Source organism: Akebia trifoliata, chromosome 15 (assembly GCF_017979445.1).
Source record: "Akebia trifoliata isolate Shusen 1 chromosome 15, ASM1797944v1, whole genome shotgun sequence".
In the NCBI taxonomy this organism is placed as follows: domain Eukaryota; kingdom Viridiplantae; phylum Streptophyta; class Magnoliopsida; order Ranunculales; family Lardizabalaceae; genus Akebia; species Akebia trifoliata.
Genome location: NC_141389.1, coordinates 29,295,546 through 29,320,802, shown reverse-complemented (window position 1 = coordinate 29,320,802; position 25,257 = coordinate 29,295,546). Strand labels below are relative to the sequence as shown.

The 25,257-nt window shown below is 34.2% G+C and overlaps 3 protein-coding genes across 4 annotated transcripts; 2 read left to right on the top strand and 1 right to left on the bottom strand.

Annotated features, from left to right (window-relative positions):
• Positions 1-8,861: 8,861 nt before the first annotated feature.
• On the top strand, positions 8,862-14,670 carry LOC147385159 (KH domain-containing protein At2g38610-like). 2 transcript variants are annotated; one of them, XM_086425694.1, is made up of 7 exons: positions 8,868-9,124; positions 9,295-9,383; positions 10,618-10,769; positions 13,089-13,205; positions 13,352-13,468; positions 13,679-13,822; positions 14,336-14,670. In XM_086425694.1, exons 1-7 carry the CDS (start codon positions 9,045-9,047, stop codon positions 14,480-14,482), a joined length of 846 nt encoding a protein of 281 aa, XP_086281820.1. In that variant the 5' UTR covers positions 8,868-9,044; the 3' UTR covers positions 14,483-14,670. The 2 variants fall into 2 exon arrangements, with proteins under 2 accessions (XP_086281821.1, XP_086281820.1); XM_086425695.1 differs by lacking the exon at positions 13,352-13,468 and having other exon boundaries at positions 8,862-9,124.
• A 2,619-nt stretch (positions 14,671-17,289) lies between these two features.
• Positions 17,290-20,666, top strand: LOC147385158 (cytochrome b-c1 complex subunit 8-like). The gene is made up of 2 exons (XM_086425965.1): positions 17,290-17,550; positions 20,430-20,666. Exons 1-2 carry the CDS (start codon positions 17,381-17,383, stop codon positions 20,476-20,478), a joined length of 219 nt encoding a protein of 72 aa, XP_086282091.1. The 5' UTR covers positions 17,290-17,380; the 3' UTR covers positions 20,479-20,666.
• Positions 20,667-21,647: 981 nt separating this feature from the next.
• Positions 21,648-24,865, bottom strand: LOC147385157 (large ribosomal subunit protein uL16-like). The gene is made up of 4 exons (XM_086425964.1): positions 24,710-24,865; positions 23,084-23,585; positions 22,601-22,682; positions 21,648-22,027 (listed from the first exon to the last, which is right to left on the bottom strand). The coding sequence occupies exons 1-4, from the start codon at positions 24,717-24,719 to the stop codon at positions 21,959-21,961; spliced, it is 663 nt and encodes a 220-aa protein (XP_086282090.1). The 5' UTR covers positions 24,720-24,865; the 3' UTR covers positions 21,648-21,958.
• Positions 24,866-25,257: the final 392 nt, after the last annotated feature.

Genomic DNA, 25,257 nt, shown 5'->3' with positions numbered 1-25,257 from the left:
AGGTAGGATAATTGTCCCCTCTCTACATCTCTCCATCTTTATTTTCTCACAAATGGTAATGAAGGGTTTATCTTATAACACATTTCTACCAAATTTTATTTTATGGTAATTCTTATTTTACCTCTTTTTCAAGAGTATCTTTTTGACTTTTTATATTGTCTTTCTTATTCTCTATGTTTTTTTAATATAATGATCAGGTAAGTTGTCTCGTTCCTTTATAATAGGATTAATGTCTATGTGGCATGTTATCGTTGGAGTTTACTTTAAACACATTGAACTCCTAATCAAGTCATTTCTTACATGCATCCTGATGTATTTGATATCCAAACGGGACATTGTTTTATATTACTTTTTCTTTATAAGAATATTATTAAAAATTATTTACTTAAAAGATTGATATGATAAGGGGAGGTGCAACTATGAATCTAAAAGAATCATGGGTCGAACTGGAGCATGAGCACGTAACATTTGGGAGCGAAGACGGATAACACAATATTCGACACTCGCCCTCGCTCATAAAGGGGAAGAATTCCCTCGAGGAGATTTGAACCTGTGACCTATACGAACTTAGCACTCTAGTACCATATTGACAATCATTTACCTCAAAAGACCGATCTGATAAGGAAGACGCAACTATTAATATAAAAGGGTTATAGATTAAATTATAGCACAATAAATGAGCACGTGGCACTTGGGAATGTAAGTAAATAACTCAACACTCCCCTTCACTCGTAAGAATAAAAAATTCTATCGAGGAAACTCAAGCCCGTTATCTATGCAAATCTAGCTCTCTTATACCATATTGACAAACCATTTAGCACAAAACATCAATCTGATGAAGAAGACACAACTATGAATATAAGAGGATTTCGGGTCAAATTGGGACACGAACGTAAGCACGTGATACCTGAGAACGAAAACAAATAACACAACACTCAACAAATACCCCCTTCAACTTTATTGTCTTTTTTCTTCTCATTTCATTCCCATAATACCTCTTCAACTTTAATGATTTTTCCTCTTCTATCTAATTAACCCCAAGAGAGTGTATGTGCAAGTGGGTATCAAAAAATTCTAGTAAAATATAATTTTCATATATCCTTCTTTTTATTGGATCAAGCCACTATTGGATTGGGACACGATTTTTTTGATTTAAAATCAGTCCAACAAATTATCATAAGATCCTAATTGCACCAGATCCTTCGGATCAATCCCAAATCCTCAATCCATATAAAAAGTGATTGGATTGAATATGGTATGATCCGATCCTTTTTCACCCTTGCCAATACTCCCATCATTTGACTTATTATTTTTCTTTGAGGGGAATCCAATCAAACCATCAAATAATTGACCCCACGAGAAAAACCCCCTTATGAATCAGAAGATCTTATGTAGTCCATAGATCTGACTGTTATGATCATGAGATCTACAACTTGTACAACCCATAAAAATAAAAATAAAAAAGGTCTAGGTAGGTCCCATTAAATTATGTTCTCACAGCTGTAGAAGTGGGGCCAAGTATAAAAGAAAATATCAATCTATTTTCTTGACAATTATATCAAGAAATATGTAGTAAGAGCCAGTACTGGCTCCCGACCTTTGTGGTTGCATAATTTAATATTTGTCAATAAAGTCTTTAAAATATTAAAAAATATGTTTTTTATAATATTAATGTGGTGAATAAATTATCTTCAGTAGATTAATAAGATTATTCAAAAAATATATATATCTAATGTAGATTAATAATATTTACTTTCTCCCTTTACGTCGTAGTGGATAATAATGGAGTAGGACCACCAAATCATAACTCAAAACGATTCATTTCCAATGGTAATGAATAGGGTGTCAATGTTTAATCCATGCCTATTTATTAATTGAATCGGATCTTTAAAGGAGAAAAAAAGAAGATATCCAGATAAAAGGGTGCTTGTTTTTGTCGATTGAGACGTTGAATGCTGGTTATCGCTCCTCGAGACCACTTACAAGGGTGTACCCTCACTTACCTGGTGTGTCATGTCTGCGATGTGTAGGTGTTGCAAGTGTCTGGGGGAGGGACCCATATGCCTTAGTCCAGGCCTGGCTCACCCGGTCCCTTTAGTCGAACGTAAGTTACTAATAAAAAAAATTAGGAATGTCAACGCTCTGGGAATAATCAATTGATTTCTATCAATAGATCCATTAAAGACCCGAACTATAGAGTACATATATAGGTGACATGCATTGAAAATCTTCTTAGTTTGCCCAATGTCACCCCTTATAATAATTTTCAAATATTTGACTTGAAACATTTGTCATTTATGTTTGACCAACAAAAATGGAATCCCAACATTTGAAAAATTACATTTACATACCTATATTCAATTTTAGAAAAACAAATAAATATTTAAATTTTATTACTGAAAGAAGACTTCAACCTTCGTCGCATAGAGAGTTCAATAATACTACTTTTGTATTATTTTTAAGACAAATCAACTTACAATATAGAAATATTGGTATTTTAAAATTGAATTATGATTTTTCGACTCCTCCCTCTAACTTAACCCCCCCCCCCCCCTCCCCTTCCCCTTCCCCTTCCCCTTCCCCTTATGCTCTCATCACATACTCGTTGATCATATGCCTTGGGATATGGAGAAGCATAAATCTTTTTCTTATGTATCCTGAGACAAATGATTTACGATTCTGTGGTGAGAACATGAGGGGCATATGTAAACATCTACGGATATTTCTTTAAATGGTATAGTAAACGTTGATGTTGCGTTAAAATTAGAATCAAACAAATTTCAATTCGACTTATAAACGTCATTTTCATTGAAGCCTTATCTAAATATTTTTGTATTTTTGTGTGATTTTATAGCCTCAAAAAGAAAACATGCATGCCTCACGTGTATTGTAGTATTCTAGTAAAACATGTATAAATATTGTTAAAATGCACCTACTATCCACTAACTTTTTATAATAATAATAAAACAATAATAATTATATAATTAGATGATGTACGTTTATGGAAACTGGAAAGTCAAACTTCTTGAAAAGTATTTATTTGAAAGCCCCTAATTTGTTTTCAATATTTGTAGGAATCCACCTTGGAATGGCTGATTCTATATTCTCAACCATTGACTTTAAAAATACTATCTATTAGGAAAAAAAAACCTTAAAAAAAAAAAACAAACAAACAAACAAAGGAAAAAATTATTAAAAGAGGGTTAAATATTTTAATATTTACATAAAAGAATATATATTTAAAAAAAATTATCAAAAAAGAATTAAACCGTTTGACAGTCTAGCATTTTAGTTACTCGTTGGACTGTCCATCGTTTTAAATGGAGGCTAAATTGTTGGGGTGTGAAAACGAGCTATTAAAATGCTGGACAATCCAGCATTTTAAGCATTCAAAGGGTATTTTTGGTAAAGTAATGTATTAAAACGTTGAACAGTCTATCGAGTTATTAAAAGTTGGATTGTCCAGCGACTTAATTCATTTTTGGTAATTTAAAAAAAAAAAATTTTTTTTTTTAATATTAAAATATTTAACTCTTTTTTAGTAATTTTTCCTTTAAAAAATACATTATTATAAAATTTATTTTAAAAATTAAAAAAAAAATTATATATATATCCACAAAGAAAGCCCGATACATGAAATATCTTGGTTTATGGTCGAGTTCTATCCATATGGACCTTTAATTTGTCCCTTCTAATGAAGCCCATGGACCAGTAATGTCCCCCCATAATCACCACAAGGAGACATCTCTCTCTCTCTCCTCTTCTACTTTTTTTTAAGCCTGTTTTTTCTTCTCTTCTTTTGGGTTGGGGGAGGAGGAAAGAAATCAGGGTTTTTGGTAGGCTGGGGTTTGAACCTGCTCGGTCCATGGTTAACCAGGTTTAGGTAGTGTTAGTAGGCCCATTTAGTTATTATTCCAGGGCTATTAATGGACTGGCCCAACCCATTGACAGACATTAGGGGGAAGCCACCTCTTTTATTAATTGTTAAGGAAAAAAAAGTGTCACATAATGGATTCAATCAATTGATGTCTTAAAAGATTATCTGAAAAAATAAAGTGTGTAAGGGTTCCATATTGTTTGATCTACACATTTGGATTTTGGACTCAATCAAACATGGAGAACTTGAGAGGTTGAATTGGCCAAGGAAATAGGTGGGGCATCATGATTTCCAAGAATAGTCTTCATAAGGCTGTCAATGGGTCGGGTTTTGACCCAGTCCAGCCTCGTTTGTCCTGCCAATTTGGCCATTAAAATTAGATAAGATGTGATTTTGGGTTGGGTCAGGCCCATTCACCAAAGTGTTGGACTCAATCCTGGTTTGTTCCACCAGTTAGGCAACAAATGCTCTCATATTTGCATGTGCATTTGCCCAAGTAAACATTAATTTGGTAACATTTTCTCAATTTTGGAGTCTGAAGTCGAGAAACATCTGAAGTATGGAAAGTAGAAATCGGACTTCAAAAGTTTCATCCAGCTTCCCCCCCCCCCTGTTAGTTCAAAACTTCTGAATGTCGGTTCTGAAGTCTGAAATAAGAAACGAAACAAACTGAAATAAAACTTCTAAAGTCTGAATTCTAAAGGTGAACCAAACACACCTAACATTCAAATCCAATCTTACCCCGCATTTGTTTGTATGATTGTTAGATAAGATATCTTATTCCACCACCACCATCTTCCTCATCCCAAAGATTTGGGAATAAGCAATAGTCCGTTTGGATATATTTAAAAAAATAACTTTTTAATCTTTGAACGTTAAAAAGAAAAAAAAAATCTTAAAAAAGGGAATTATTTTCTACCTTTTAAAAGTTACTTTCTCTAAAATTACTTTTTTTCCATAGTTACTTTCTACTTTGTATCCAAACAAAACCTAAGTGATTCCTATACTTCCATTCCATTCTACCATATTTATAAAGCACTTCCCACAATTCCAGGGAACTAATGTGATGTATGTTTTAGTTAGAAGGTTTAAATCTTAGTTAACAAAAAATACAGTTTACACAATGATTTTGTTCATGAATTCGTGGCTCGTATTTCCTTTTAAGAAATGTTTTTTTTATGAAAATGAATTTCTAGGTTCATAAAACTATAATCGCAACTACGTATTTAAAATAAATACAAAAACATCTATATAGACTATGTCAGAAATAATATTTTTTACAAATAAGGATGTCTTGTAGGTATTCATTGTGTGTACAAATACCCTTATTTCCAACATAAAGGATATGTCCTACACGAACATCTCGACGAATCAAGCTGAAAATGCGAATGTAAATTCACGGAATTGGGTATGAAACTCCAACCCTCAATTTTATCTCCAAAAATCCATTGTCTTCAAGTTCTTTAATCTATTCAACCTCGTCTTCAATCCATTTAACTTCAACCTTTTCAAGAAAACCCTTGATTTTTATACGTGAAAATCCGTCGTCTTCAACCTTAGAAACCCATTTAACCTCATCTTTGATCCATTTGGCTTAAACCACTCGAAGAAAACTCTTTTTTCTACTTAAAAATTCACTGTCTCACTACTTTCTCAAAATTCTATTTTGTTAGTGATATAAAGATTGAATGAGACAAATCTTAGGGTTGAAGAGGCGCGCAAGTCGAAGATGACATGATTTGCAAAGAAAAATCAACGATATTTTTCAAAGTTGAAGATAAGGGCATTTTATTGCATCTATTTTCTAATTTGACTTGTTTGAGTTAAGCAAATTTTTCTCAAGAATGATATTTTCCGAAAACATCTTTTGTAATTTTTAAAAATATAGAGATGAAATTGCAATTTAAAAAGTTACAAGCATTTTTAGTCAATCTCTCTCATTCTTGAAGCAATATTTGAAGTCCCAAAGTTCTTCTTTCGTGGCATTGGAGACTTTATATTAGAAAATCCAATTGTCATGGGCATGCAAAATGATTTACCCACTCTCACCTTTGCAAATGAAGTGTTTTGCGTAGAAAGGTGCCTAAATAAAATCCACATGTTCTTAGAAAAATCTTTTTTCTTATACGACTTCTCAAAATCAAACACCTCATAAGGGTTTCTATGACCGCACATGAAAATATTCTCATCTTGATAGCAAATCCTACTCGAAATGGTTTTCTCAAAAGGAGAGAGAAATCCTGATGTTATTCTCTAAATCTTTTCTTCTTTTTGCGAAAATTGATTTCCATAAAAAATGTTTACTATACATTCATACACAACCTGTCATAAGATTGGCTCAAATTTCAAGAAGAGATTATAATATTATAATATGTTTGTTTTGAAGAAGGTTTGGTATAATATAGGGATGGAAATTCTAACACAACCTATGAACACGACTTGAAAACGACACGAAGTTAACAGGTTTAGATTGAGCCAAATCTTGTTATGGTCATAATCATGTTAACATGTCTAATTTGTTTATTGAACAGGTTGGGTTCAAAATAGAACATCAACCCATCTAACCCGTTTTGACATGCTTAATTATCATGTCACTAACATGCCGTGTATAACTTGATCTGTATATACTGATATAAAAAAAGCTTGGCCCGTATATTACTTATTTAATGATTTTATTTTTATTTTTTTGGTGTGTAGTGGAACTTGATTTATGTTCCATGATACTTAGTTTATATTAATGGGTTTTTTTTTTGAAAGGTTTTTATATATATATTTTTTTAAAGGTAGTTTATACTAATGGTAAGTTGATAGATATGAGTTATAATCATGCTTATATTTGTGTTTGGGGCGTAATCATGTTCATGTTTGAGTCATAGTTGTGTTGTGTCGACGTGTTATGTTATACGTGTCAACCAGAATATGATAGAAACAAAAACATGTTTTCTAGACGGATTACTTGGGTTGTGTCATGTTATCTGTTTAATTAATGTGTCGGATTTGAATTTAAGATTTTGATGCGGTTATTAAACGAGTCAGATTTGTATTGGATAAATTTTCAGAATACCTTTATCTTAGCACGACATGAACACAACTTGACATTATTCATTGCCACCCTCCCTCAACCGTAGATTTCCATCAACATGACCGTTAGGATTTGAAAATAAAGAGTCAATTTCCTAGGGATCAGTTTTGAGTTTTGATCTTCTAGGGGTTTAATACACATTTTCCTTGCTAGACATATTTCTTGAAAATCCATTAGCATCACAACGGTAATGTTGATGAAGAGCCTCAACGCTTGAGGCCAGCATTTTCCCTTGACAATAGCAAGTGGAGCGCTCTTTTGGGCCCACAGACCCATCAATGTTCCTTCCCACCTCTGAGCGGTGATTTAAGGCCATTGGATGTAACCATTTTCTCATGATGATTACCATCCGTTGGATTAAAATCAACCATTTAAAATTCACCGATAAAGCTCATTTTAATGCTGGGTCCAGAAAGATGTGGACCAAATGTGACTGGAGCACGAGAAAAAAATGTACCACATAGTACGTGAGATTTGGAGATACCCCCCTTCATTTTTCAGTGTATATTTGAGACACCCCTGTCTTTTCAAACTGATGACACCCCTTGACATTGATCTTCTCTTATAGACTAATAAAAAATGACATAAATGCTCTTATTTTCAACCTCTAACTCGAAAGCCTGTGATTCTTTTTCTCCTAAAGCACATTATCTTCAAGCTATTCTACCTGTAATCTTATATGATAAATTGCTTTTAAATTATACAAACTTTTTTTTTTTAATAAATAATCAATTAGTAGGGACTATGAAGGGCCCCACCCACTTTAGTCCATAGAGGTTATAAAAAAAATAAAATAAAATTATAAGTTAAATCCTCTTTATTCAACCTTTTCTTCAATCCATGGTTTTGAGACTTCACCTTAATCCTACATAGAAAATTTTCGATTTTTCCACTTAAAAGATTGATTATCTTCTACTTCTCTAAAAATGTTATGTTCCCTTAAGCGTTAAAGGTTGGAAATATAGAGAATTTTAAGGTTAAAATTTTCACCCAGAATTCGAAGGTAACTAATTATGAAAGAATAAACTAAGGCTTTTCTACTAAGGTCAATGATGATGGTATTTAAGTCATTACTATTAGTAAATCAAAGGAGGTAAATATCAAGGGCCTGTCGTCATATTAAAAATACATGTTATGTTTCATATTCACCAAAATATGATCGATTAATCTGATCCCAACTATATACTTGTTTGGATACAAAATAGAAAGTAGAAAATAACTATTAAAAAAAGTAGTTTTGAGAGAAAGTAACTTTTAGAAAATAAAAAAGTAATTTTCTTTTACTTTAAAAAATAATTTTTTATAATTAATTCAAACAAGCCTTTTAATTTTTAAAAGTAAAAAAATCTCACTTTTTTAAGTGTATCCAAACGGACTCTAACTATATCAAAATGCTTGTAATATTAACATTTTTATGTATTCAACCTCTATGATATGCAATATTTATTTTTAATCGATTCAAATCTTATCTTTACCCCTTATAGAAACCCTTAAATTTTTCTACCAAAAATTCATCCTCATTTACCTCCCAATAAATCCTATCTTATATCTTGAAATTTAGAGATTGAAGTAGATACAATCTTAAGGTTGGAGATGAATGAAAGTTTGCTTCACCCAAACGTTGAAAATCAAGGGTTTCTGACTACTTATTGAAGTTGGGGTTGTTTAGGTCAATTTTCCTTATTCTATTAAAGAAGACTGAGTTTCAAGGGGCATATCATCAGTTTAAAAACATAAAGGGCATCTCAAATATTCACCAAAATATGGAGGGTACATGTAAATCACATTTAATTTATTTATTTATAGATACGTATGTGAATCTTAATTTTTTTTGTTTGTTTGACTGTAAAAATTTCTCTTTTTTAACGTACACCATCTTAAACCTCACACCAATTTAAACCCCTTAAAGAACCACTCATTTCCAGAATTCTTTCTGACTGCAGAGTTGCTTTCAAGCGTCCCTCCTCACAATTCACTGCTACAACCCCTTCAATTTTTAATTTTTTTTTTCTTATTTTTCTTCGAATCTCTAGTTCTGGAATCAAAATCAAACAAAACCCCTTTATCATATCTTCTGTAAAAGCTATGTCAGGCTTATATAATCACAATTTCTCACCTGCAAGGGCTGTTTCACCACAGCTAAGAAACACCCCCGACATCGAAAGGTGAAGTTCCAAAAGAAGAAAAAAAAAATTATTTTTTATTTTTATTTTTGTGTTGTTGGGTTTCATTTGATTTTGATTCTAATTCTTTTTTTTAGCATCTTTTGTAATTTTGTTGATTTGGGAGTTTTTTGAATTCTGGATTTTTTCTTGTTTTTTTCGCTTTCTTTTAGTCATTACTTGAACGAGCTGTTAGCAGAGCATGAGAAGCTTGGACCCTTCATGCAAGTTCTTCCGAATTGCAGCCGATTGTTAAATCAAGGTTGGAATTTTAATGGGTTTCTTCTGTGAAGCTTGGATCTAGGTTTTTCTGGATTTTAGTGGGTTTTTATGTTAATTGGGGGTTTTCCTTCTTTGCTTAGTAGCACTAATGGGTATATAAATGTGGCTTCTTTATGTGAAAGATATAAATGTTAGATCGATTTAGGTTGGTAAATGCTTTTTAATTTCCTGTTTTGGTTATGAAAGTGTCTGCATAAGTAGGTAAATTGTGTACTCTTTGGTGTTGAAGTTGTAGATTCAAATGTAATGCTTTAGAGTAATATAATAGTAGGGAATGGAAATTGTAAATGTAATTTCAAGTGTGTTTGTCATTTGGTATTGATTTGAAAGTTTTGACAATTAGCAACTGTTCAATTCCTTTGTGATGCTTTGATTGTGATTCTTCCAAATACTTTATCTAGATGCATGGATTTTTTTAATTTTTTTATATCACTTGAAAAATACTTGTCTGATGCTTAAGAGTCTTTGATGTAGTAGTAGATAGCAAACTATCTTGAGATTGAGTGCATTTGAAAAGTTAGCTTGATTGTCATAGAAAGTGGTTAACTCAGGAGTGGTATGATATTCTAGAGTTCTTAAGTAGAGCACTGGGGCCTTTGGAAGGAAAGAAATGCTAGAATGTTTGAAGGGAAGTTCCTTTCAAGCCAAGAGTTATTTTTGTCAATCCTTGGGTTTCTGTGGTTGTCTTTTGTTTCTTTTTCTTGTTTTTTGTCTTTTTTTATTTTTTCCTTTGGTAGGTCGTCTCGATCTGCCGCTTGTATTTGTTTTATTTTATCTATAAAAAAAAGAAGTAGAGCACTGGCTATGTGATGTGGTAGAATCTGAACTTGGAACCTAATCATATTCGGAGTCTGAACTGCTTTCATCAGAGACCTATGTTACCTAAAATATTGGCAAATTAACCTCCATTTAGTGGTCTCTCTCTTGTTTATTTGAATCAAGGTTGTAAAAAAAAAAGAGGGAGGGGGAATGGAACTTTAGCTAAAGTTTTTTTCACATTTATTTGTGTTTATTATCTCATTAATAAACTTTTAAATCTTTTTTATTATGTTCTATCATTCTATGATATATCCCTTTTGTTCCAATGATATTTGTCTGATTTTTGTGCAAGATGGGGTTCCACCTTCCATGTTCTTTCTTTGTACTGTCTTATATTTTATATATTAAAAAAGTGGTCAGTTTTTATTGTTTTTCTGTATTTCTCATGTGAACAGAGATTATAAGGGTCTCTAGGATGGGCTCCAACCAGGGATATGGTGACTACGACAAACTGCATCATAGAAGCCCCAGCCCTATGGCTTCTTCTAACCTTATGTCAAATGTTGGAGGAACAGGTTTAGGTGGTTGGAATGGACTCCCACAGGAGGTAAATAGTTGTTAGCTCAGTTGATTATAATATCGCCAACTTGTCTCTGTACCCCTTTGTGTGTGTGCCCGCATGTGCGTGCGTTAGTGCATGTGTAGTTAAACTTGTGTTGGCTTTAATATGCTTTTCTTATATTTATCAGCAGTCCAATTTGTAGCTAGATGTATGAGGGTTCAATCCTTCAATTGGCCTGGTATTGTGCTTTACTCCAAGAGGTAGCTGGTCTATTGAACACTCAGCATAGATGAGTTGAAAGGCCATATTACCATATGGAGGCATGGTAATTTATCAAGGATGATGAACCTTATTTTCTCATAAGAACAGTATCCCACAATTAATAAGTGCCCATTAAACATTTCTAGTGTACTGGAGTATCAAAATATTCAACATTTGTACTCTCTTTGCTGTACTTTCTTCTATCAAATAGCAAGGAAATAATTTCCATTGGCTAGTCAATGCAATGTCTCTTATCTGCCTTCCTATTCACGATAAACTAATCTTCCTACTTATTTACAGGATTCTACCTAAGGTGATGCTTTTACTATGAAATCTCCCCCCGCTTTCATACCTTATCTTGGTTCTGATCCCAGCTACTTCCACCACAATTCACCAAGGACACTCTTAGCCAATTCTGTCATATCTTTAGTCATTGCCGTATTTTAATCTGAAGATAAAATTACTGTGTATACAGTTGATAGATAGGTTGATTTCTAAATTTTACTACATAAGTGTATATGCAAGATAGTTTCATGTCATTTTAAGCAAATAATTAGTTGTTCGTACTTGTGAAGCTTTTTTAATATCACCCTTTTGCTGCATGGGCCCTCATGAGACATCAGTCTTTCGGTATTTACGGGGACCATTATTTTGAACTTCATAGGCATGATTATTTTATTAGGGGGTAGCTTTTTTTGTAACCAGAGATTGCATTAATTGAATAAATGTCTCCAACTATGTTCTTATGTTCCTCGATTTCGACAAAAATGGACTACATGTTTAATTTAATTTAATTTTTTCCTGCATTCCCGGCAAGATCTGCCGCAAGAAGCTCTATCTTTGGAAATTTTGTAATGTTAGATAGACGTGTTGGACATCATAGCTGATACACAAGAACTTCTTTCAGTAACAAGCCTTTATTTTACTTTTGGTATCAAATCCAGAATTGTGGTGTTTTGGATACATTTTGATTAATCTGGATTTGCTTTTGTTTTATCTTTAGCTACTTAGAATTTATATATATAAAATATAACAGAATAGATGAATGTGCAATTTCATAATATCATTAGCTGTTCTGATTTGATATGTTGGGCATTCTTGGTCATCTGAAGATTTCATTTGCATAAAACAATTAAAATTAAAGAATTTATAGAATTACGGTATCTGTAGTTTGAAGAAGTTGGAAAATGGAATGGAGCAAGAATGAATTCTGTAGTGTGAACTGTTGTGCTGTTTAGGTGCTTTGAAAGCTCCACTCGCAGCTTGACTTAACTGATAGTCCATTTTTCAAATATTTATTTTGGGTCCTCTGGAAATTATTCCCTTGATTTAAGGCTTTGGAGAGTTGAGTCAACTTTGTGAGGCTTTTAATACTTTATGAATTACTTAAATCCCAAATCCCTGATCACATTCGTTGCAATTTCTAGAGCCAAGTTCTCTTGCTAATTCATCGTTCTTTCAACACGTCAGAAAAATAGAAGAAAATGAGTTCTCTGTACAATCTTGGTATATATGAGCAACCCCTTTTGGTGTTCAATGGAGTCCCAATAACTTGCCCCATTTTGTTTTTGATAAGTAAGCTAGTGATCCAGATATGTACAAGCCTGAAAATCATAGGTGGCATGGTTGTCTTTGTAATCCTTTTGATTTGCAAAATGTTTTGAAGTGTGACTGGGGAATCCATTGTTCAATTATCCCATCAGAACATCTTTTACACCTCAAGTTGAACTGATCTGATGATCTTAGCCATTCCATCTATCTTTTGGTCTGTGTGTAAGTCACTTTGCCACCTACACATAAAAAATATTGCATGGTCGGATGGTTATATTACGGTTGTCTGAATTCAGGTTATGTGATGAGACCATTTATGAGGGGTGATGTGTCCTAACTCTTGCAACGTTGGTTCAATTTCTGTCGGATATTTAACCCTTGTGCTTCATTTATTTTAATTATTATTACTAGTATACTAAAAAAAAGTATGAAGTGCTTGAGCTGTCAGTCTCATGTGTTTCACTATTTTAAATCTTCATGCTTGTTTTAGTAGTATCCTGAGTTAAAGACCCTTCGACTGCAAAATTAAGACCTTTTCTTCATTTTATACAGAGATTTGTTGGGCAACAAGGGATGACAATGGATTGGCAAGGAGCACCGGCTAGCCCAAGTTCATACGCCGTGAAGAAGATTTTGCGCTTGGAAATTCCAGTAGATAGTTATCCAAATGTAAGCTTTATCGACATAAGCATCACATCATGTCAATTCTTCACTTAATTGTACCTTTTAAGTTTCCCTCATATTAAATATAGTACTTACATATAAGATAAAAGAATAAAAAGTTACCGAAACTGACTACGTTTTATGGACATTAGTTCAATTTTGTTGGACGGCTACTTGGTCCCAGGGGCAATTCACTAAAACGAGTGGAAGCTTCTACTGGCTGCCGTGTGTACATTAGAGGAAAAGGTTCAATAAAAGATCCAGGAAAGGTAATATTTTATTTTATTTTCAAAGGCAAAAACTCTAATAACTATAAAATGACACAGTTTTTCAACAACTTACTGAAGACAAACTTGTAATGGTAAGTGTGGTTTTTGAGTCCGAGTCCATTTTTTTATTTTATTTTTTTATTTTGCTTTATTTTCTATTTTATCATTTAACTTGCATGCTAACTATTCTCCCTGCTTTTCTCCCTCAAGGAGGAGAAGCTAAGGGGAAGACCAGGTTATGAACACCTCAATGAACAGCTGCACATCTTAGTTGAGGCTGAGTTACCCGCCAATATTGTTGATGCAAGGCTGAGACAAGCACAGGAAGTTATAGAAGAATTGCTTAAACCTGTGGTATGTTTTTCCAGCCCATCCTTTTTGTCAGACATTATTGGCAATTTTTCGCAGTTTCAAACATATTATTTTTTCAATGAATTGCCATGGAACGTGCCCTATGGAAACACGCCAATGTGGGGCTTTCTCTAATTCTATCCTTTTGTGAGGAGGGTACACTCATCATGTTGGGTTGAACCCTGACACATATGCAACATGATAAGACATTCTGTGGAAACTTTATTTCATCGTTCATCTGCCATACAGGATTACATGGACATGCTTTATGTGTCATTCGTTGATAAACTAGTGCCACGATAATAACATAATTGCTCACCCTTGGATGATTGTAATTGACACCATAAGAACATATGTGAACCCTGATACTCATTTAGTAGACCACAATGATCGATTGACATTGTGATTCATGGTGCAAATGCAGTGGGGTGCACTTCACTATTCAATTGGGTCCCTCCCAAGAGATAACCTAATTAACAAATCAAATTTTCTAATATCCCAATTTTTTCTCAACAGGATGAGTCACAGGATTTCTATAAAAGGCAACAGCTTCGAGAACTGGCTCTACTAAATTCTAGTTTCCGAGAAGAGAGCCCTCGACCAAGTGGTAGCGTCTCTCCTTTTGGTTCTAGCGGGATGAAACGTGCAAAAACCGGGCTGTAGAGAACCAATTATTATCCGTCTTACCAACGATTCCACCAGTAACCTCGTTCGATATATTTGTTCCCCAGTATACCTCCTGTGGATGAATCTCAATTCAGGTTATCGACAAGGAAATGAGCCTTAATGAAATTGACTGGTGAGTTTTTCCTTCTAATGGGGACGTTTCTTTGACCCAAAAAAAAACAAAACAGGAAAACCGATAGAGAAAAGCTATATATCGTATAGTTTTTGTTGGCTGGAGTTCGGATTTGGTGATGTTGGTTATGCTTATTGTGAGTTCAGAACATTTGTTGAATTACTCTTGTGGTGTCATATGTGGTTTATTATTTGACCTGTTATCTGTTCGTTAAACTCGTGAGCTGATTGACTTTGAAAAGTAATTTCATATTGAGCAAAATAAAAGATAAAATCAATTTACTTTTCGTGCTTCGAGTGCAGGATTCTTTACAAGAATTCTGGAATCTATGGTTCGCATTGCAATTGTGTTTTTGTTGTTTATGTATCTTGTATAAGCCCATATAGCTTGAGATTCTGGTTGAAACTCATTTACAATTTGAGGTTCAAAAGTTGGTGCAGAATCGATGTGGACCAAAGGCCAAATCGACAGGGTAGTTGTTCGATCTGTATCTGAATTTTGAAGGTTTTAAGGTTTAGATATAGGTTGAAGGTTTGAGTTATTTTGGTGTGATAGACTAGAGGTGGTCCGATTTACATAAATGGGCATGTATGACTCCTAAATTACTGACCCAGACATGTTTTTAAAATATTTATCAAGAAGGGAATATACCCAATTTGGTATTTATTTAATTTTTACCAAAATGGGTATATTTATTGTACAGCCATTTTTTTTTTTTCTGAATATGCGTTTATACCTTTATTTTGAAGTTCACGCAAAATAAAAAATGATGTTTTATTTTAGATTCAAAAGAAGGGTAAACAAGTAAAATCATGAAGATGACCATCCACTAAATACCCATTATGATAAAAGTAAATACCAAAATAGGTATATACCTTTTTTGATAAATATTTTTAAATCTTATCTGCATAGTTGATTTTGGCTAAATTCTCACGAAGTATGTAATATGATTACTTTAAAAAAAAAGAAAAAAAAAATTGAGACTCCACCTTAATTAAAAAAAATATTTTCAATAAAAAAAGGCAAATAAAATAAAAGTTTAATTTTCATATATAATTACGTAGCTAGTTAGTCCTTAATGCAATCCAAGTATCATTTTTGTCTATTCAACGACATCGGATTATAAAAGTTAATCTAGTTGAGATCGAAAATCTAGCTAAGTTAATGAGATTGGTGTTTGGTTTGGATTTTAGAACCTGATTCTTGATTTTTGATTCTGATTATGGATTATCAATATCGGATTATAAAAATTAATTTTCAGAATTCAAAATCTCATTCGGCAAACACAGTTTCTTAATACTGAACTTGTGGAATTTTTTTTTTCCAATTGAACATTATGAGATTGAAAATGAGAGAAAATATTTGTCCCAAAAATTGAATACAATAGATTTTTTTTTGAAGAGATTGAAAAAGAAGGCATTTAAGTCACTTTCTATTTGTTTTTCAAGTGAATTACGCGAAGGGACATGCTAAGATTACCCAAAAAGTTATAATGGTTTATATTTTTATATAAAAAAATTTATTATTAATACTGCAATTGTTATTATACAATTATTATTAATTATAAATATAATTAGATTAATTCTTATTAATTGTTATCGTTATTATTATATTACTATTACAGTTCGCTCGTGCCTACGGCACAGAATCCTTTTTGGGGTTAAGGGTTTAAAAGTGAAAATAAATAAATTTGAAGGAATATTATTATTATTATTTAGTTAAGAGGTAAAAAATAAAAATAAAAATAATAAAATGGGTTAAATAAGTAATATAATAAAGTTAGAGAAAGTAAAGAGGAAAGACAAAAAATGTAATATAAGTTAATGGGACATTTGTTCACCTATAAAATTATAGCTGAGGGGACGTTTATCCCACTTCAAAACACAAAACTATAACAATTCAATTATGTTTTATTATATAGATTAATATCGTCATCGTTGTTGTTATTATTAATATTGCATTATGCATTTCAAGATCATCATGAAAATTAGGAGAATCGCCCCGAGAACTATTTAAGTTTCTCCATGTGTTTTATTTACAATTATAAACAAATTGGATTGATAATCCGAACCAAATGTCATTAGACCCATTGTGTCTTTTGATGTAAAATAAGAGTCTTGATAATATGACACGCCAGGTGCCATACTCAATCAACTCCTCGTGGACAAGTTTGGGAATCGTAGATCTGTATGCTTCGGGATATACTTTTTTTATGGGGAAGTGCAATCGTGTATCCTAAGACATACAGATTCCTGATTCCCGAACTTGTCCACATCAGTGAGTCGATTGAATGTGCCACCTAGCGAATCATATTATCGTGACCCAAAATAATTATTATTCCAGTAAAAGTAATATTTTGTGACATCTAATAATCACCTTATTAAAAAAAAAAAAAGTATTATATATAAGGCGGTGTACAAAATGGACACTTTCTCACCTTGACTAGGGGAGGCAAATAAAATATATCTAAATTGAGAGAGGTGTGAGAATATGCCTAATTATATAAGGAGGTAACATTTACTTACCTTGACTAGGCGGAGGCAAATAAAATATATTTAAATTGAGAGAGGTATGAGAATATGTCTAATTATATAAGGAGGTAATTGAAAAGATAATGAAAACCCTGTGACTTCGAGAATCGAGGGAGGGTATAAAACTGAAACAAAAATGGAACAACGCATCCATCTTTGTTCTTAGCTGATTGTTGCGAGGGCCGTAGAAGAAGGGAAGGGCTAGAGCTAACGTGCGCCGGAGGTGTAAGAATGGGGAAGATGCCAGTACGGATGAAGGCGGTGGTGTACAGCCTATCGCCGTTCCAACAGAAGGTGATGTCGGGGCTCTGGAAGGATCTTCCAGATAAGATCCATCACAAATTCTCTGAGAATTGGATCAGCGCTACTCTTCTCCTCTCTCCTCTCGTTGCCACCTACTCGTACGCTTCTCTCTCTCTCTATCTCTCTTTCCAGATTTGGGTTTCTTTGTTCTTCTTCTTGTGTTTATCGAGATTAGAAGTTAGGGTTTTCGTTATTTATTTGTGCTCTCTTATGCAAATGTGTTGAATGTTGATAAAGATTTCTCTTTTCTTTTTTCTATTTAAAGATCGCGTAACTATTGAAATTCGAAAACCCTAAAAAAATTGTTTTTTTTTTTTTTTTTGGGGTTATTAAGGAAGGGGGGTATAGTAACCAAGTTAGAGTTCAGGAATAAGTCAAAAAGGGCAAAAATCGGAAAATTCTGTTAGATCGGGGGAAAAATCGTAAAAAAAAAGAAGCAATCTAGGGTTAGGACTGCGTAATTATTCTACAAAGTGGTGTTTCTGTTCTCATCATGGTTTTAAAACTCGTCTGTCCTGTCCGATACGTCTCGGAATCGTCCATTAACGAGACAGATAGACAAATCAAACATATTGGATGAGATTTAAAACCACGGGTCATTTTTCTCATTGTTGAACGAGACGACTCAAAACGTATTGGAAAACTTGTCCAAGACCAGATGTCTAAACGAGCTTTAAAACCATGGTTCTCTTATTATATCATTAAAAATCTATATTAAAGTATAATAATCAATCACCAAACCCAATATTGATTTCATCCATGCATACACAACAAATAACCACAAATCCACAATTTAAAAAAGAAAAAGAAAAAAGAAGATGACAATCATAAATCTGACATTTAGACGGGATACGTTGTTGTCCTCATTTGCATCATTACTATCTAACATTTTATTGGTAATGGTCACCATCATTTTCATTAAGGTCAAGTTCTCTTACTAGTGCATCAATCTCATATTTTGTTTTTTCCTGATTTAATTGCAAAGTTCATGATATAATTGTGAAATTCATAAAAGTTGTGTTGTATTGGGCCTTTTGTATTTTTGGTTAAAGTTAAGTAAGGATTTTGTGGGAGTTTCTTTCCAGGACTATGTATTCAGACGGGATACGTTGTGTGATACTTAGTATTTGTGAAGTGTTGTTCTACCTTGTATTTTTGTTTTTTCTTTCTTTGTTCTTTTGTATGGGGGGCTCCTCAGACTCCTTTCCCTCTTACTAACGAAATCTTTTACACTTATATAAATAAAAAAAAGACAATTAAATCAGTGAAGAAAAAATTCACCATTTAATTGGAGCTTTTTCAATAAGTTGGAGACTTTGGTGACTATAGGAAAGGGTAGGTTGAATTTGTTTTTCATTGACATTGGGATTTGGATGAAAAAGTGTTTTAAGAATTTGTCACACTGATAGATAGATGGATAGATTATTTTCTCTTCGAAGGGAACAATGTTAGATCTATGGTCTCAATAAGATAATTCAAGTGTGAGGTCTAAGCGTGAGTTCTTGTGTAAATCAAGATGGTAGTTAGAGTTTTCATTTCCACTGTGTTCTTATGCACATTTGTTGATAAAGATTTTTTTATAAAAAGATTGCAGTAAATATTGAAATTCGAGAACCCTAAAATAAACTTTAGTTTCTGTTAATAAAGAAGGGGTAGGTTGAATTGTTTTTTCAGACTCTTTCCCATTCACAATGGATCTAACCTCCCTTTCTTTCATTTAGTGGGACTCACCGAGTCTCTAAAGCTTGCAGTTGTCACAATTTCATGTTTTGTGTTGGGTCAACCTCATGAATGTCTCAATATTTCTGGTTAATTCTCGAGAACCTCTCCATGATGTGCTTCCTATGCTTTGGTTTGCTTTATTCGTTTCCTTGTAATGAGGTTTTCTGTTGTGAACAACTGTATCTGTCGACTTGGAGCCAGATCGGAATTAACCACCTTGATCAAGATGATGCATGCATTGCAGTCAGATAGATAAATCTTAGTTCTTACTATCTGTTATCATTCACGCTTACTTGTGATGGGTCTGGCTTGGTTGTCCGCATTCTGAGATTCAGAAGCTTCACAATGAGGTGAAGTGGTGCAAGATTGGTTTCTTACCCAAATTTTCCATTGGCATTACTTTTGTCAATGGAGTCACTCCCTTTAACCCTTGAGGGTGGCTCTGAAGTCTTACTTCTTTACTTTTTCGGTTCTGCGTTTTTGGGCCTAAAGACCTCATAATGTTTGTGAATACCTTTGTGAGGTTTCATATTGCTTGATGTTTGCAGATTTGTCTATGGTATCTTATTGCACTCAACTTTAACTAAACACATGATTGCATGAATTGTTTAGTTGGCATGATTTCATTCATTCCTGGTAGTATGAACAAGGCTGAGGTAAGATTGTTAAAAAGTTAAGTACATAAACCAAGTGTCTGTTCCCTGAATGTTTAGCCGATCCCAGGTTCTTCTTGAGATGGCCATCATGGGGTCTTATTGACTTGTTTGACCTGGGGTTTTCTTGAGGCTTGACCACCATTATGGTCTCAATAAGACTTATCCGGAATTGATGTTTTCTTAAGATTTAGCCGACCTTGTGGTCTAATGTGGCTATCCCAGATTGGTATAGTTCTTGGGCATTAGGTTGGAGGGTGGTCCATTCAACTTATTGAATGCATAGCATATCATACGTGTTTGGTTTAACTATATTCCATGCTTAACTCAACCTGAGAAAGCCTAGGGTACTGTCACTTACCTCGTGTACTAATAATAGCCTGAGTGTAACTCCCGAGTGCTTGAGTGCCTCCATTGGAGTCACCATGGGTTTAATAATGTGTCCATTGTTCAGTAGTATGCATGCCAGATATTTTCTCCACTGAAACTAAACTGATAGTGTGTGTTTGCACTTAGTTCAATGCTCTCCCAGGTGTGCATGTAGTCTGAACGACCACCTTTAAGATGTCTATTCGTGGCTAATTTTCTCCAACTGGGTGCAGGTATGTCCAGTACTACCAGGAGAAGGAGAAGTTGGCGCATAGGTACTAAAGCCAGCGTGGTTAATCTGCATCAAACTGCAATGAAAGAGTTTGCTATTCATCTTGTTAGGTTGTCTACTTTACTTGCATCCTAATTGATCACAGTATTAATGTTCCTTCACAAACTTGAGGTACTAAGAATTTGAAGTGTAATGCCTTGTGTGCCTTCTACATTTTAATAAATTTGTGGTTTTGAAATTTGTGTTTGCTTGAATTTGGGAGAAGATTGTTGGATTTGAATGTTTGATAAGTTACTGGGATCAGCAGCAACAAGTGCGAATGCCCTTTAATGGTATGGGGCTTTGCAGTAAAATATTAGAAAAAAAATGATTGTTGTTAGAAAGTGGTCAATGGCAATTTCATCCAGTTATTGCTTTCTTTTTTAATTTTCATTTCGAAAGGGCAGTTGTGATCTAGGAGGATGGTTCTCATGAAAATTGCTAAAAATGATGGACCTGCCTCTAAAAATATTTCGGGAAGGTGACCAACTTTAAACAAAGGAATGGAGTTGGGTTCGTTTCTCCAGATCTCTGATGAGAAGATGGCTTGGAAAAAACATGTTCAGAAGGATGAGACTGGTGCTTCTGGTTAGACACAACAGACAAATAGTTCTTGATAACTCAGGGTACTAGTAGATTGAACAGATGCCTGCCCTCTTCCACATGATGATGATATTAGGCTGAAAATTGTGTAGAGTTGTGCGGTAATGACTCTTGATTGTACCTCATATTGCACATCCTGATGTGAACGTGTAGAAATCATAGATGCTTTTCATGAATATACGATTCAAAACTTACACACTTTCACGTCAGGATGTATGATATGAGGTCACTCCAGCTACTCTTTCCACAATTTTCAGCTTAAACATCGTATGTAGTGAGGGCAGGCAAGTACTGCTCAATCTATAAGTAGGCTTGTGCAATTTCATGCGTGAAATGGATTATTTATAATTTAAAATATTAATTAAAGTATGGTTGAAGATTATAGTAAAAAGGATATACAAATTTGGGTGCTTGAACCACGTGGTTCCACCCGTTATTATTGTAGTAAAGAAAAGCTGCGATTCAAAGGTTATGGTGGAATAGGAGCTATTTTATCCCATTACGATGTTTTTATGGCCTATCTTTAACCCATTTGAACGAGAATTCTCATTCCAATTGTATTGGAGTCCTCGGTATCTAAAGCACCCAACTCATATACATATATAAATATCCAAATTTGTGAATAATTCAAGCAAAGTGCTAACCAGATATCTCTAATAAAAAAAAGATATGCTCAGCTGCCTCCATAACATACCCCCCCCCCCCTCTCCCTCTTTAAATGAAAATTCAATGGGGGTCGCATTGTTTTATAAAGGCTAAGAGCAGATAAGTTTCATTCAACCAACAAAACACCTAGACATGAAACTAAACAGTACTAAAGAGTTTTTCTTTTACTTCAACAGCAAACAAGTGGCCTCTGTCTCTCTCTCTCATGGTGAACAAAAGCTCCTAAACAGTAGCATCCAAAAATGCTTGTCCGGGGTGGCGATTTGCCAGAGGTCCATGGCAACCGAGAAGCTGCACATTCCAATAGAGATTATAAGGTTCTTATGTAATTTGAATTTTTGATAATTTATAACATCAGTTCACTGGTAAAGCTCAGCTGCATTTAGGTAAGTAATATCCTGGAACCACTAGTGGTTGCTTCACCACCTTCCAGTAGAGAGTAGGAAACTGTCTTTAAGATGCTTTTAAATAATTTCCAAAAATGACTACACATTTCAGAATAATTTGAACATTTTCTGTTATCAAGAAAATGACTTCCAAGCTTAAATAACACCAGTAATTATTTTGAAAAATGACATTAATAAATTTACTTAATTTAAATAATAGTTTCTTTGATAGATAAAATAATTCAAATTATAAATAAAATGTCTATTGTAATTTGTTATGAAGCAACCATTATATATTGCTATTCCATTACCATTCCAACAGAAGTGCTGTAATGGGGATCTGGCAATTAACACCACTCAGTAAAATATCATGTTATACCATTATGGGGGCTAACCAAAGGAACTTAACAGGTCGTCAATGGCTCATAAAAGTGATAAGAGATTAACAAGATATCCAACTAGCAAACAGACAACAAACCTTAGCATTGACACCATCTGGCACAATCCGGTTCTCTGACTTCCACCTCAGATAATCAGTACGATTAAACTTCGTAAATCCCCTGAAAATGAGCATAGTTACAACGATCAGATATAGTAAAGCTTAGACTCTCAGCTTCTACGGATTTCTATGAATTTTTATGATTATGAATATGATATTTCAAGTTCAAACTGATCAAGCTTCACTTCCCCACACTCCATGGCAATCAAACAAACCAAGACTAATTTAAACCCAAAACTGAGTAATTACTGACATGGGTTATCAGCTGGACAAGGCTGGAGTAGGAAAATGGAAAACCAAATTCCAGGTTATGCTTTCCATACTTCTTGATTTCAAGGACAGCATCTTAAGGTTTCATATATATATACTTCTTGATGTCATATATTATGCAGCCATGAAACATAATATAAACCATACGCTAAACCCAAATATAAACATAATAGGACAACTATATGTACATACCACTTCCTGCTGACAATGATCTTTTGGCGACCAGGGAACTTGAACTTGGCACGACGAAGAGCCTCCTGTGCATTGTTGCTGTTGCTATCCTTGCAGCGTACAGATAGAAGGACCTGACCAATGCTCACTCTTGCACAAGTTCCAAGAGGTTTCCCAAACGCACCCCTCATCCCAGTTTGGAGCCTATCAGCTCCGGCACATGAAAGCATCTTGTTGATCCGCAGAACATGGAAAGGATGTACCCTCACTCTCAAATGAAATGCATCCTTCCCAGCAAACTTGGTCATGTACTTGTTACATGCAATCCTAGCAGCCTCAAGAGCCTCACTCGAGACATTCTCCTTCTCCCAACTCACCAAGTGGACACAAAATGGGAACTCATCAACTCCCTTCTTCTTCATCCCCACATCATAGATCCTGATTTTTGGGTCAGGGACACCACGACAATAGCGTGATTTTGGATATGGCTTGTTCTTAATCTGCCTATAACACCTTGCCGGTCCTACAAATATGAATATGAAACGTTCCATCAAGTCATTATCGAGACTTATTATTGAATACAGAAACCAATACTAGGATAACACTTTTGACAAAAAGCTCTCCTCTATCTATGACCCAACAAATGCAAAAAAAAAATTCAAAATAGAAGAGAAAAAAGAGGAATCAATGATATAAGTCCAGCTCATATAAGTGTAAATTTTGTGAATTTTTTCATGACGGGAAATCCATCAACATAGGAAGAAAAGAAGATGCCTAGCCTTCATTATGAAATAATCCAAAGAGCAGGCACCTTATCCTAAAAATAAAGGGTCCAGGAAACCCTGCTCAAGCCCTATCTTTCTAGTCATAGCCAATAATACTCTATCTACTTATTAAAGATTAAAACAATAAAGATATGAAAATTTGCTGAAACAGAGAAGAAAAAGAGAAAACCTAATGGAGTTTTAAAATTATGGCCAAGCTCTGGCACGGTTCAGGTCGGGCTTAATGGGTTTTTTTTGGGGCCGGTCTTCCTGGGGTAAGGCCAAAAAGGCCATCCGGACCCGACTCCAGGCCAGCCTTGGAGTCAAGCCAGGTATCATACACTTAAGATATGCTCGAAACTACAGTTGCATCTAATAACATAGATAGGTTCTCATCCAAGTTTCATCTCTCCCCAAGACACGCAAATCAAGCTCCCCAAGTAAAATGAATGTTGAATAATTCCATTATGAGATACAGAAAAGTCCCAGATTCCAACATTCATTCCAGAAGAACAAATCAAACAACAAATATTCCCAAATCTGGTAATCGAAATAACATAAACACTCTGAACTATAGTGTTTCATCCAAGTTTTGCAAAAATATGAGCAAATCTCGAACAAAACCACAGTTTTACAAAAAATCAAAAAACAGATACGCCGAATCTGGTAATGGAAACAACATAAACACACAGATTTGTCATGTTTCAACCTATTTTTGCAACCAACAAAATAAAAAATAAAAACCAATCTCGAACAAGAACACGTAGTTCATAGATCAAACCAGAAAAAAACTGAAAGATTTGTAGTATTTGCGCCCCCTGGACATTATTTCAACAGAAGAAGAATTGTGATTTAAATCGAAAAGAATGATTGATAGACTTACTTCTCCCCATTGCGAACTATTCTCCTAATCGGTTAGGGTTTCGTATGAGATGAACTGCAGAGTAAACCCTTGAAACAAGATGGGGTGTTATTTATATAGGAGCCCCGAAATGGATTTTAAACCCTAACAACGACGCGTTATTTGACTCGGTGACAAAGTGACACGTACACCGTTCTTGTGCTACGTGTGAGCGTGCGTCATGTTGTCATATGGACCGAGCTAACTTTCGGGACGGGCCTAAGCTGTCTTATTACGGGATCTGGGCTAATTCGATTATGCTTGAGTCAGACCATCGTTGTAATAAGGAGGAGACCGTTAGATCAATATCAAATTTTACATCAAATTACAAGAAGCATCTCGGGGAGTGAAAATCCTAAAAAGTCTCGGCAGTTATCAAACACTAACTCAATTTCTCTCTACCATGTTTGGATTGATAGGAGAGAATTTGGGATAATTTTAAAATTTTAAAATATCTTAAAAGAAATTTATGGGCAAAGTTGGCATTATAAAATAATTTTAAAGGGTTACTCTACATTTCCCTCTGATTC